The sequence below is a fragment of the Saccostrea echinata genome, unplaced genomic scaffold (genome assembly GCF_033153115.1).
Source record: "Saccostrea echinata isolate AGI-Se365-2 ecotype Australia unplaced genomic scaffold, CSIRO_AGI_Sech_v1 ptg000010l, whole genome shotgun sequence".
Taxonomy (NCBI): Eukaryota; Metazoa; Mollusca; class Bivalvia; order Ostreida; family Ostreidae; genus Saccostrea; species Saccostrea echinata.
The window spans coordinates 11,682,728-11,696,268 of record NW_026889759.1 but is presented as its reverse complement, the minus strand read 5'-3'; the positions used below and the strand labels follow the sequence as shown (position 1 = coordinate 11,696,268).

The window sequence follows — 13,541 nt, the reverse complement described above, 5'->3', positions numbered from 1 at the left end:
AACAAACTTCGCTATATCCGTAAGTTCGCTAAATTCGTGTTCGTATTAAATGAGTATTACTGTATACACATATATTGTTCTTCATGTATATTGCTCTTCCTTTATCCTTTGTTTTTCTAGCATTATAGCCCCCCCCCCCCCCCCATCCCCGCACACACTCAGTTTCCGACAGAAATTCAACAACTCTGCAAGGTATTATCCGCAATAAAACTCTGCAAGGTGTTATCCGCAATAAAACTTGCAGGTAATTATATTATTATATTATCAATTATATACTACAGATTTCCTAATACCAAAGTCAATGTCCCAGGGGCCAAGACATTCACAATTTTGGAAGAGACACTCTTGCTCATCATAACCATGTACTTAGAATGTTTCCTTAATCTGTTAATAACAATGTGGAGAGAAGAAGATTTTCAAAGGAATAATGCATTTCTACTATATATTCAAAAGAGCTTCACCCAAACACCAAAATCCCTGACCCTGGGGTTATGGTTATGATTTTCAAACTTTTTGAAAAGATTTCCTTGCTCGTCATAACCATGTAATTAGTTTTTTCTGTTAAATACCTTGGGGCAGAGAAAAAGATTTTTTATTTAAAAAAAAAAAAAAAAAACGCATTTCCAAGTATATTAAACAGACCCCCTCCCCCGACATGAACCCCTGGCCCTGGGGATCACTAATTTCACAATTCTGGAGGAGACATCCTTGATCATCATAACCATGCACCTAATTTAGCTGCTTTACATACAGAGGGAGAGAAAAAGATTTTAAAAGAACTAATGCATTTTCACTACATGATCAATAGAGCCCTGCCCTAACACCAGAACCCCTGACCCAGGGGCCAGCATATTCACAATTTTGGAAGAGGCGCCTTTACTAAACATAACTATATACTTGGTTATCTGCTAAATACCTACGAGCAGAGAAGAAGATTTTCAAAGAAATAATGCATTTTCACTAAATAATCATATTGAGCCCCCCCCCCCCTCCTGCAGAACTCCTCACCTAGGGGCCTCAAATTTCACAATTTTGGAAGAGACACTCTTGATCATCATAACCATGCACCTAGTTTATTTGCTTTATATACAGGAGGGGGGAAGGGTGGGTTTAAAGAATTTTTGCATTTTAACTATATGACCAACAGAGCCCCACGCTAACTCGAGAACCCCTAACCCTGGGGCCATGAATTTCAAAATTTGGTAAAGGGCTCAATGCTTATTACAATCATGCCAACAGTTTGACTGTTTGATGTCCAGGAGTAAAGAATTTTTTTTTAAAGATGGCACTAATTTTGATGGTTTTAGCCCTACCCTCAGGCCCCAGGGGGACAGGGACCATAAAATCACAAATTTTGTTCCCGTTCACCCATAGATGCCCTATGGTACAATTGGCTGAAATCGGTTCAGCGTTTTCAGAGAAGAAGCTGAAAATGTTCAAATGTTGACACACGACGCACGACGAACGAAAACGGATAGCAACAGGTCACCTTAGTGACTCAGGTGACCTAAAAATCGAAACCTTGTAGACCTGATTATACACATCTTTTTCAACAATTGAAAGCTTGCATCAAACAAATCCTGTTTAACTTATATAACTTGACACTTTCCAGGGACGTTTCGATAAAAGAAGTCTAGAAAAATTAAAGATTATACTTTTAATCATGTGTCTATTTTTTGTCTATATTCCTTACCCTATATCCATATCTTATATTCTGTATAAGTAGATATGACTATAAGGACCCATTTTAAGGTGGTATAAATGAATAATCAATTGGCCTCCTGCATAATAGATATTGTTTATTATTTTCATATATAGTAAAGTTGGAGGTGGTTTGAATGAGTACAGTTTTTTTTCTTTTTGCTATTAGTTTTTTTTTTCATTTAGATCCTGCCCCCCTCCCCCTTCACCCCCACAACTCCATTATTTTGTTGCTGTAAGGTCGAACACTCCAGAATTCCATAATTAAAAAAAAAGTACCCAAAAGTTGATGTAGAGGAAGGTCCACTTAAGCCACCCACTCCCATCACACATTCACACGCACGAAACAGGATTTTCGAGTTTGGACAGTTTTCTTTTATTATTATTATTATATTTTTTTTTTTTTTTTTTTTTTTTTTTTTTGGCTTGTAAACTTTTTTAGACCCCCCCCCCCCCGAGGGATAAGAAATAATTTAAAACAAATATTATAAACGCAGTTCATGAATTGTTTGACGTCATTTAAAAGAAAATAAATAAAAGAAAGCTTTTTAGGACTTTGTTCTTCCAAGGTTTTATCTCAACCGTGAACGGCATCATAAACATAACACAAAAACAGACTACCTGTTTAAAGGTAAAAAGAAGTAAAGTTCTTGGCCATTAACCACAGTGTGGCTTAATTGACCCCGAGCCCTGTTGCAATAAATAAACCCGGACCTATTGACTAACATCACGTATTTACAAATCTCCAAAAATATCGCGTCATCAAAATCAGGGTAGCGTAATGACTTTGGGTTATAAATATAATCGACTTCAGATTCATATTCATTTGATAAGAAATTTTCAACATGAGGACGGTTTTTCTTGCCGCCCTCCTCTGCTGTGGGGGTCGCGCTCTAGGGTCTTGTCCAGATGACGCCAGTGATTTAGTAGCTTGGTCTTCGAGTATAGTAAGTATTTATCAATTTTCATCTTGTTTTATTACTTATTATGGGATGTCTACAGAAGTTTTGTGTGCATAACAGATCGTAACGTTACGCACGTTAAAATTGGAGAGAGAGAGAGAGAGAGAATTGGGACTGGTCAAGCATAAAACACGATAAATGTCCGCACATACATGTATTCATGTTATCCACTACAAGCTAATTTGTTGCGAGAAAGGTTCCATTCTTTTCAAGATAAATAAAAATGAATAATCTCCTTCATTGTTTTTTTTTTTAAATTATATTTCAATCTTTGACATATTTGAAAAACGATGCAAAATGTATTACTTTCAAATGCAAAGTAAATTCATTTCTATTATACTTTTTATATCTTGTAAATACATTTCCTACAAATGCAATTAATACAGACGTTTGTATGATGTATAAATATTAAATAAAAACTCTAGGGCATTCCAAGTTTTATTGTGTTGAATCTGGAATTTCATAATTTTGTCTTTGATTTTTTTGATTTGTAAATATATCGCATATTGTGTTACACGCTGTAATCTGTAATGCTTCGCACGTCAGTAAAATTTGGAGAGAGAGAGAGAGATTAATTTCCATGCATGCTCCCTTCTTTTCCAAATAATAATGATGATAAATAATTTAATATAGAAAAATCCAATTTATAATCTTATGATTTTATAATCTTTATTCTTATTTTTCAATTTTTTTTATTATAAACTTTGGTATTTAAATAATCTAACATGTCAAATAAAATCCATTGCTCTTTAAAAAAAACCTTTTATTTCTAATATACATGTATACATTTCCTGCTAAAGCATTGCAAATAGACTTGGTACTAGGATTTGGCAGGATGTATCAAAATGAGTATCGTCACGAATTTGATTTTCTATTCAATTTTGAAATGTTAGTCTTACATTGTTTTGTTTTTTTAATTTAATTTTCAAATAAAATAAGAGACAATATAGAAGAGATAAATATATATATAATTAAAAAAAACAAACAAACAAACAATCAAAAACATAAGAAAAATGTTGTTTACTTGGACATTTTAAAGGATCGAATGATTGTCTTACATCCCCCCCCCCCCCCAAAAAAAGAAAAAAAAATCAGTGACACACTTTATTACCTCAGCGGAAGTCACGAATTTATCTGATGTAGATATTGATTTGTTATTGTTATGGTCAGACAGGTGTAGAAATAATATAAAAGAGAATCAAAACATTTCGAGCGTGTTAATGCGTAGGAAGACGTCACTGAGAGTTTATCACAGATCAGTGAATCGTGTACATAAAAATAAAAATCCCTGTTTACATTGGCATGCAAGACTGATTCCGTTCATGACGGCATTTAACTCATTCAATAGTTTTAAACTTATATTGACTCCAATTGACCGTGTGCAAAACACATATTATATGCAGAGCTGATTATATGAATTAGCATCGTCACTGGCCACGGTCCGGAGTCCGCATATATTGCAGTTGCTCTCTCCAGAACGGGAGAGGATTGTATACTCCTATTTTAGCCGTGGTTTGCGATGATCAATTTCATTTTACGATATCTATGAATTTGATAATTCTGAAGACAAAAAAAGATCCTCTAAATTTAGTACTTACTCATTACTAATTATCATGTGCACAAAACCTTGAAATTTGTAGAATTTCAAAAGAGAATACCATATTATCAATTTAATCATTCAAATAAAAATGTTCTAGTGAAAAGTAATTTTTTCTTCTTCAGACTGCAAGCAAAAATGACAACATTACTATCTCCCAACCCATTCTCTTAGACGTCTCTCCCCCAGAATTATTTGGAATCACCATATCCTCCGGAGGTAGGTTAGTGTGGAGCAGAAATGGGAATTTCAGCATCCGGACCCACTACATTTGGATACAAGGCGGTGGAGAGCTCCATATCGGAAGCGAGACCTGTCAGTTTGATAGAAAAGCAAGGATTACTTTATTAGGTAAAAATTTCATTTAAAATAACTTCATCGTCCACTTCATTATTATTTTAAAATGATTAAATTAAAATTATTAATGTTTGAAGAGTTAACTGCATGTAGTTAATGTCTTTACTCTTGAAAAAAAGTTAAAAATTAAAAAAAAAAAATGCACTGAAACTGCTAAAACAAAATAAAACAATTAAAAAATATCGACAAAATGAACAAGCAAGCAAAAGGAAAACAACATACAATTAAGAAGCAAAATAAATTTGAAGTTGAAATTCAATTTAAAGCTGTTTGTTTCAGGCGAACCTGGAGAGCTCAACATACCGTCTTTTGGGGAGAAGTTTATAGGCGTGGATAAAGGGGGAGTACTAGAACTCCACGGTAAAGATAAACTTTCCTGGACCAAGCTGTCACGACACGCCCAAAAGGCACAGGAAGAAATCTACAATCATAGGGTAAATGTTCAAAGCAATATTGATCAATTTGTTGAAAGAATATCAACATCCTTCACAAGACCAAAAATAGACTTAGAAAGTGACAACTTCATCATAAATGTCACCCATACTTGAACAAGTATATGGTTATTTGATTATAAGATTCATTTATATTTAAATATTGCAGGAAACCGAAATAAGCTTCAAACCAGGAATGTATGTGTATCACTTTAGGGAAGCTTTCAACAGCGATTTTAACATCAACACCGACTCAGGGTTCGAATATGTAGGAAAAATTCACAGAAGACTTAATTTCTTCAGTCAAAGAAAAACTAATGCCGCAATTGCCGACTTGAAAAACTTTATTGAAGGTAAACAAACAAAATCCTATCGGGTGTGCACTGAATATACCTTGATAAAATTTGATATGCAAATGAAAGGTCAACAAACAATTTGTTTACTCGAGAAACTTGCTTGTTTTGAATTGGGGGTCTATTTTCTAACATGTTCTACAAAGGATACCACATGCGCATGCTTACTGAGTATCCAAGTTAAAGTTTTTCCAAATCATTGTTCTTTAGTTATGTCCAAACAGTAATATTTCTTCATCTGGTTCGCAGGAATCCCAGATGGAGACATTTTCGCTATTGCAACACAAAAGAACTTCTTTCGTAAAGACCTATCTGCTCTTTATGACGTCATTGACGCACTGGGCAGTACAAACACTTTCCGTAGAGTCCAAAGAGACGATGCCTATGTTGCTGTGGGAAAGAAAGGTTTATGAGAATAATGTTGTAAAAACCTAATTATTCAGATTAATATTGATATTTAATTGAGATGAATGACATTTCCCTTTGAGGACTAGTATTTTTTTTTAATCTTTGAAAATAGAATTGAGAAATTCAAAGATGTTTCTCTATTCTCAAGTCAATTATTTTTTTTTAATGATCAGGATCAAGTTTTTCTGAAAACCACAATTCAGACATTTCGGAGGACCAGTCTACAGAGGCCAAGGTAACATATACAGCCCCAGGAAGAGAACGAGAAATTATGGTAATGTCAAAGAACCATTTAAGGGATTCCAAGAGTCGCACAGAGTTTAAGGTTCTAAACACGCTGCAGACGAGACCTATCATCTCTGTTGTTGATGACGTCAGCGGTTGGAATACTGGTAAGCATTTAACGGGTGATTGTGTCTAAAAACGCTCCCATTTTTCTGAAATTGTACTGACATTTCAAAATAGTCAATGGAGAGTTTATATTAAACAATCAAAGATCCCAAATACTTTGTAGTCATAATTTTTTTTTTCTTTGTTTAAGAGCATTAAAGCCCAAAAATTCTCACAATACTTGTAAATGTATGAAGTATATTTAAGAAATCTTATACTATATACTAAATCACTAATTTTTTTGAATACAGGGGACAAGATCTTTATTACCTCCACTGATTACGACTGGAGACAGGTGGAGGAGTTCTCCATCGTCCCCTGTAATAGTCCCGAATGTTCACCAAACACTGTCCGTCTCAACCGTATGTACACATTCTTACTTTGTTGATCAAGGTCATTTCTGTACAGTTGTCATTAGTTTTCTTCACAAATACTTACATGTAATATGTACACCATATATGTGAACGCATGGGTCAAAGGGACAACCCTGAGTAGAGACTGAATCTTTACATTTTCAGAATGCATGTTTTATTACAATTACCTGCTATGTACCAAGTCTTGCTATTTCTTTATTATTGATTTACATCGTCATTTTGTTATACCCCGTAATATTGCTTGTATTTAATAATCACTATGTTCTGATGCGCAAAGAAGAAACATAAAGTAATAAGTAAAAACTTTATCTATTTCATGTGAGTATCTGACTTTTGATTATTGCCATGCAATTAATATCAGATCAATAAAAAAAATGTAGCCCATTAGTACGGAGTGTGGAGGAAAGAAAAAGATTGAAACAAAAGTTAGATCTCAATTTAATCCGTGTTACATGGACAGATAATTCAGCAATTTAAAAGTTCATGTAACGGGGCAGGAAAGGCAGGAAACGGCGACATTACTGTACATTATACAATAATTTAAGAGTATTTTACATAATCAAGACTCAGCTATCCTTCGATAAAGGCTTCCGGTTGGTTAACCGCTCGTTTGAGGATTCTCTATACATTTAATGTTTCAAATATATACATATATTTATAACCCATGCAAACAAATTATTTCAAAATATTTTTCGAAATGCTTTCAAAATATACACAGTTTGATGCTTTGACAAAATAGCTTTCTTTCTGACGAGTGCACAAACTTTATACCTTTATCTGGAGGAAATTATCTTAGAAACGCATAATATTCTGGGGAAAATGAATTCTATTGAAGTAATTTGGCCAATAAATAAAAGTGGATAAAGATAGATTTTAATCATGAGCGATCGACATACATGAATTTGAAATTATTTAATATGTAATCTGAAATTATATTTTATTGCCTCAACACGCTTATTGAAATTTTACTTTCATTTACTGATGGCCTTACTTTCGTTTACTGATGGCCTTACTTTCGTTTACTGATGGCCTTACTTTCGTTTACTGATAACCATACATTTATTTACTGATTCTTTTTGGTTTACTTTTAATGATACATAACACTTTTCCGTGATTTATTGTTTCTTCCTTTAAGTAGTCTAGTTTTTGCAAATTAACTTTTTAAATTGAAGGTCCAATCAGAAATGATCACTATGGTGAAATTTTCAAGCGGGTGGACATGCGAGCTGAGGTGGGTTTGATGTCAAGACACATCCTAATAGACGCCGAGGTGTCCAAGGGCAAAAGCAACGGGGGACACGTCAAGGTTAATACATGTACATATTCTGTAATATCATATACACGATTCTTTTGTGTAATTAATACAATCATAATTTATTAAAATTGCCTCACTTTCTTTTTAGTTCGTGAAAGGATTTGGAAGTGTTCGAGTAGAAGGTGTTGAACTTACAAATCTTGGTCAACCTTTGATCACAGGTACAAGCTTTAACTTAAGTTGAAGAAATTTTGATAATTTGACTGCTATATTCTGAAATTTTTAAAAATTCTTCAATTTAGGAAAAACATGCAAAGGCCCTTAGTTTTGCACGTCTTCATGAAACCTGTGACATTGAAATTCAAAAATAATATTTTTAGGTCGCTACCCTCTCCACTATCACATGTGTGAGAACCTTGCTGACACCTCTCTCTATCCAGTCCGCTCTTACCTCAGGAAGAACTCCATTCACCATAGCCAGTTCAGATGTGTCACAATTCACGGAACTCATAATACAACGGTAAATACTGTAAACTAAGTTTTATTTGCAAACGTGAAATATGTGAATTTAGAAAACTTATCTTACGCGCGAATATTTCTTGTCACGAATCAAATTTTGAGCATTTATGTATAGAGGCTTTTTCTCAGTAGCGAATATAAATAATAGCAGATGGATTTTTAATAGAAAAATTGCAAATATAAGATGAATAAGAGTTGTTTACATTGGGTAAAACATACCGTTAATAAAAATGCGTTCAAACATAATTATATGTTTCATTTATATGGTTATTAAAGTTCACCATCATTTATAAAGTTTTCATTTGGAGAAATCAATTGCATTCTACTGTTTTACATAGAGTTTCCAATTGTATTTATATTTTAGGTAACTGACAATGTTTGCTATGACACGGTTGGTCACGGATTCTTTATCGAGGATGGAGGAGAAAAAGACACTTATCTCAGGGGTAACCTAGGTCTGGGTCAGCGTAGATATAAAGGAGACACCGTATTAGACGTCACGGGAGCTATTCCTACTGACACGTGAGTGGATCTTGAACGTGTTCGAATAAGCATTTGCAAATGAAAGGCTTTTTGGCGTATACATTTATATGTACGGAGATCTATTTGACATTTGAAATAATTTTCTTTTTAGAAAAAAAGGTCCTGTTACATTTTGGGTCACGAGCCCAAAAACGACTCTGATCAACAATGTCGCCGCCGGAGGAGAGGTATGCGCTTACTTTGGGGATCAATGCCTGCATATTTTCTAAGCTAATACTTGAATTTGATCCCCGTCATGGGGATCAAATTCAAGTATTAGCTTAGATAATATTAAAAGCAACGTTGCATAGTAAATAAACCCGGGTTCTTGCAATATATTGTAATCTACAAGAATTAATTCTGGATATCTTTACTTACTTCTCGCTAAATTGAATGAATTACAAAATGGATAAGGTGTTATATAATGTGCTACTTTTCAAATGACAGGGAATCGGAATGTGGTTTGTTTACCCTGATATTCCGACGGGCCCATCTCATGACAAAAACTTCATGGCGGAGAAAGAGGCTCGTCGCACAAAAATCACGAAGTATCTTAACAATGTGCATCATTCGTATGTTGTGGTATGTTAGTTTTAGTATCTAAAATTTTTTTAGTATATTTATAAAATAGAATTTTTTTTGGTCATTTACTAGAAATTTCAAAATTGTCCTCAGTAACTTGATAGATATTAAAATCAGCGTGAAAACAATGATTTATTATTGTTGACAACTGCAGGCAGGACTGTTTGTGGACAATATTGAGCAACAGGACCTGACCGTGAAAGGGTACAATAAATATAACCCCAGGCTTATCCCAACCGATCCTTCCTCCCCCAGGGTAGCAGCTGTCTTTGAAGGAATTACAGGTGACTTGTTTGATCTTCATTTTGATTTTTGTCAAATTTTCATTGGTGCATGCACCGATTTGAAAGATCTATTTTTGCATCAAGTATTTTAAACTTTTTAAAATTCTAAAGCTAAATATTTTAGAGTTTAAGTTCTGAAGCTAAAAAATGATGGGGTTTCCCTTGATTTTCATGCAAGAAGCCAAAATAAATCTAAAACAAACTTAATTTAACAAAAAAAAGTTTTTTAATAGTCGTAAAGGATCCTTTTTTGAGTGTACAAATTCAGGATTTTGAATGATTATATTTATGCTAAATAGATGTTTATTTGACCTGTTAAAATAGAATAAATGAATTTCACAGATTAAATCAAAAAAGTAATTAACCAAATTCATTAATATATAATTTTATGTAAATATTTTACAGCTTATAAAAATCGAATGCAAAATGTTTGGATTCGAGGGACTCCCATAATTGTCAAAAAATCATCGTAAGTTAAAATATTTTCATTAATTAATTTGAAAATTCAGTTGAAAATTTACTTCTGACCAGAGATTAGGGGAAAAAAATGAATTTTTCACATTGCAATTTGTTCTTTTGTTTAATAGATTTTCCGACAGTTTATTCGGAGCAACTTTGATCAAGTAAGTATAGAAGAAAAATATGCTTATTTGCAAAATTATTTTTTTTCAAGATTTTTATCAGGGAATTACATTAATTTCACTTTTTTAATATAGAGAAAGCAACGTATGGATGGAATTTACAGACAATGTTGTGATTGGTTACTCTGACAACATGGGTAATCCAATGGGAAGTGCCGAGAGATCATTCCCATCAAGACCGTAAGTTTTAAAGAAAAATGCCACACTACTAGAACATATATAACTAATACATTTATTTATTAACGTCAGTAAACGAAATAAAGCTGTTGTAGGTTCTACGGTCTCTTAGGTTATAATTAAACTTAATTTAAATTAAATAATGTATTTTCAAATTTTTCAAATTTTTTTAAGAATTTGTTTTGATTCAAGTTTTTTTTTTACAACAAAAGGTATAAATTTAATTTAGCAGTGCAACAAAATGATGCAAGTTAGCAATGTAATTTGTTTGACAATGATGCCTATTGACTATACAGTCTGAAACCCTTTTCCTTCAGTTCTAGACCAATAGCTGGATATAGGGTACACAAGGGTCCTGTCTATGTCAGAAACACGTGGTTTGGAGGCTTTGAGTCTACAGATTTATACAACGCCACAGCCATCACAAACAGACAGTGTCCCCCAAATCTAGACCCACAGAACCAAGTCCAGAATGTTCTTTTTGGTTTTGATGATGTAAGAAATTACAAGATATTAACGATTTAAGAATAATTATTGTTAATATTAGCAGGTATTCCTTATTTATTGTGAATAGTCAAAATATCTCAACTCTGTGTGCGCAATTTTCTACAGATTTTTATACGTACATGTAATTATTTAGCAAAAAGGAAAAGATGATTACACATTTCAATGGCTTATTTTAATAACGAACCTTTAACATATATCTATACAAATTCGATTCAACAAATCTTAGCTAAATTATTATGGAAATAAACATATTTGGAATATATACAGACTCCAGGAAGCCGCTTCCATTTCACGAATGGACGCAACTGCCCCGAAAAAGAGGCGATGTTCACCGTTAAAGATGTGGGAAATAGTTTGACACGAGATCAGGGAACTTCAGACATGACCCTTGTCACAAATCACCCCTTCCACACCACTGGGGAATGTAAATTGAGGAACTCGTGGGATATGGCCTATTGCCCATACAACTACGGAGAGGTTAGTATTTCTTCATTATCTACCCGTTTGAATTCCCTCGACTCCAAAAATTTTAATAAACATTGAATTTTTTTAAGGTTTCGTCAGAATAATTCATATTATTTACTTTGACTAAATTATCCCCAAATTTGTTGATTTACAGATAAAATTCATGTACCCGACGGAAAATGATCTAAATGTCTACAGAACTGATGGCGGATCGACATACGCAATGAGAGATATTACCAGCAAGTCTTTCATCTCAATCCTTGGTGACTCGTCGAGGACTTTCCAGTATCTAGCCCTCATTGAAGATGGAATGCCAGCCACTGTTGGAATTCGTGGCTCTTCCATCACAAAGTGAGACAATTTTTTACATCCTTTTGGTACACATTAATGGCTTAAATCTCTCCGAATAATTTTCTCTCAATATAAATATTTCAAATAGTTTTGCCACTTATTTCATATTTTAATTTGTTTTTTCTTTTAGATCAAACTCATTTGTAATGGCATTGTGTTTACCAAGAGATGCCGAATTTACATTTCGTTATTCCATCTCCAAAGCGGACAGAATTAGGGCTCAAAAGGTGTACACAAGAGATGAGGTTTTAGCTGATACCACGGGAGGAAAATACTTCTTCGATTCCAATGTTGGGTGAGCACAAGTACTTACTAGTAATTATAAATTGAAACCATCGTCTCCAACCTTCATTCGTCAAAATACTGACAGAAGAATTAAAAATATATTGTATATCAACAATTTTCAGAGTGATCTTCTTCAAAATGGTCAGTGATGTGGATTACACAGAAGGGGAGAAATCCTCTTGCCCCTCCAAACACTGTCCCTTCGCTTTCATCGGGATAGACAGCGGGACAATGACCGACAGTGACTGTTCCAGTAGGTTTTTTAACCAGCCATCAAAGTCCTATCTACAAGCGGACCAGGTAACGTCATCTCCATAATGATTTTTCTTTTCAATAGGTGCTCATGGATATGAAAAATATGTGGGATAGGCCTTAAAGTACAATGCAGTACTTAGTATATCGACCATGACATGGATTCATTATAAGTGCTTTCCATTTTTATTTCCTTGGTGAAAACGGTTTGCATAATCCTCATCCACGTTGCATACGCAACAAGTGTTCTATTATCTGGCAACAGCATACAATTGCCAGTTATTGAAAGCAGTTGTTCATTTTAAAAGAAAATGTCATATTTTCAATATATTCTATAAGTTTTTTATGAACTCAACAGAGAAGTAAATTGACCCTTTTTCATGTTTAACTCCTAATTAAATTTTTCTATTCTTTCTTCAGGGTAGCCCAAGTGTAGAAAATAGCGTAATCCCAGCTGATTCTGAAAACCCACCAGAGGTAAATTTTATTTAAAGTAGTAGCCATGTTGATGGTAACTTACTGTTTTATAATATTTTAACATTATGACATAGACATGTCTTACAGCCATGAGAGATGGATGTATTACTGCATTTGATCTGTCCATCCTTAAAAGAAAAATGAATGTCATTGAAATAAAATTAGATGTTACGGAAGCATGTCAGCTTTCTTTTCTGTTTCGCAGACAATGGGAGCAGGATCTACATATCCAGGACCAGCTCTATAAGAAATCCAGACTCAAATTTCGTCCTAGTCTCCGCAGGCCAAAATATATTTTATGTGTTCAGGGTAGAATGTTTTATTTGTATATATACAGTTTATATTATCTTCTAGAAGAATTCCATTTTTTATATACATTATTTTATATACTTACATGTATATTTATGCTTTTATGGTGTCATTTACCGTTATCTATGTGTAAACATGTTTTGATTTTTTTCCTTTAAAAAAGGATAAATGAAATTCTAATGTTAGCAGATAAAGATATACAAATGTACATGTATATTTTTCATGGTTTGCTCAATGAAATGTAATCTTAGAAGCATAATGCTACCACATCTGAAATTGAATTTCTTTACCTTTTCAAATCTATAAATAAAGGAATAAAAGGAATAAGTTTTTGTCGGGACT

At 33.5% G+C, this 13,541-nt stretch overlaps 1 protein-coding gene across 1 annotated transcript; it reads left to right on the top strand.

Moving 5' to 3' along the window:
* The first annotated feature begins 2,546 nt into the window (after positions 1 to 2,546).
* Positions 2,547 to 13,238, top strand: LOC133184555 (cell migration-inducing and hyaluronan-binding protein-like). Its single transcript, XM_061319642.1, has 24 exons — positions 2,547 to 2,648; positions 4,386 to 4,611; positions 4,897 to 5,051; positions 5,218 to 5,401; positions 5,651 to 5,806; positions 5,983 to 6,201; positions 6,451 to 6,561; positions 7,746 to 7,879; positions 7,977 to 8,049; positions 8,209 to 8,348; positions 8,712 to 8,869; positions 8,982 to 9,057; positions 9,317 to 9,451; positions 9,606 to 9,735; positions 10,141 to 10,204; positions 10,323 to 10,358; positions 10,452 to 10,556; positions 10,871 to 11,048; positions 11,328 to 11,537; positions 11,680 to 11,876; positions 12,007 to 12,171; positions 12,284 to 12,461; positions 12,834 to 12,890; positions 13,096 to 13,238. Exons 1-24 carry the CDS (start codon positions 2,547 to 2,549, stop codon positions 13,135 to 13,137), a joined length of 3,231 nt encoding a protein of 1,076 aa, XP_061175626.1. The 3' UTR covers positions 13,138 to 13,238.
* Positions 13,239 to 13,541: the final 303 nt, after the last annotated feature.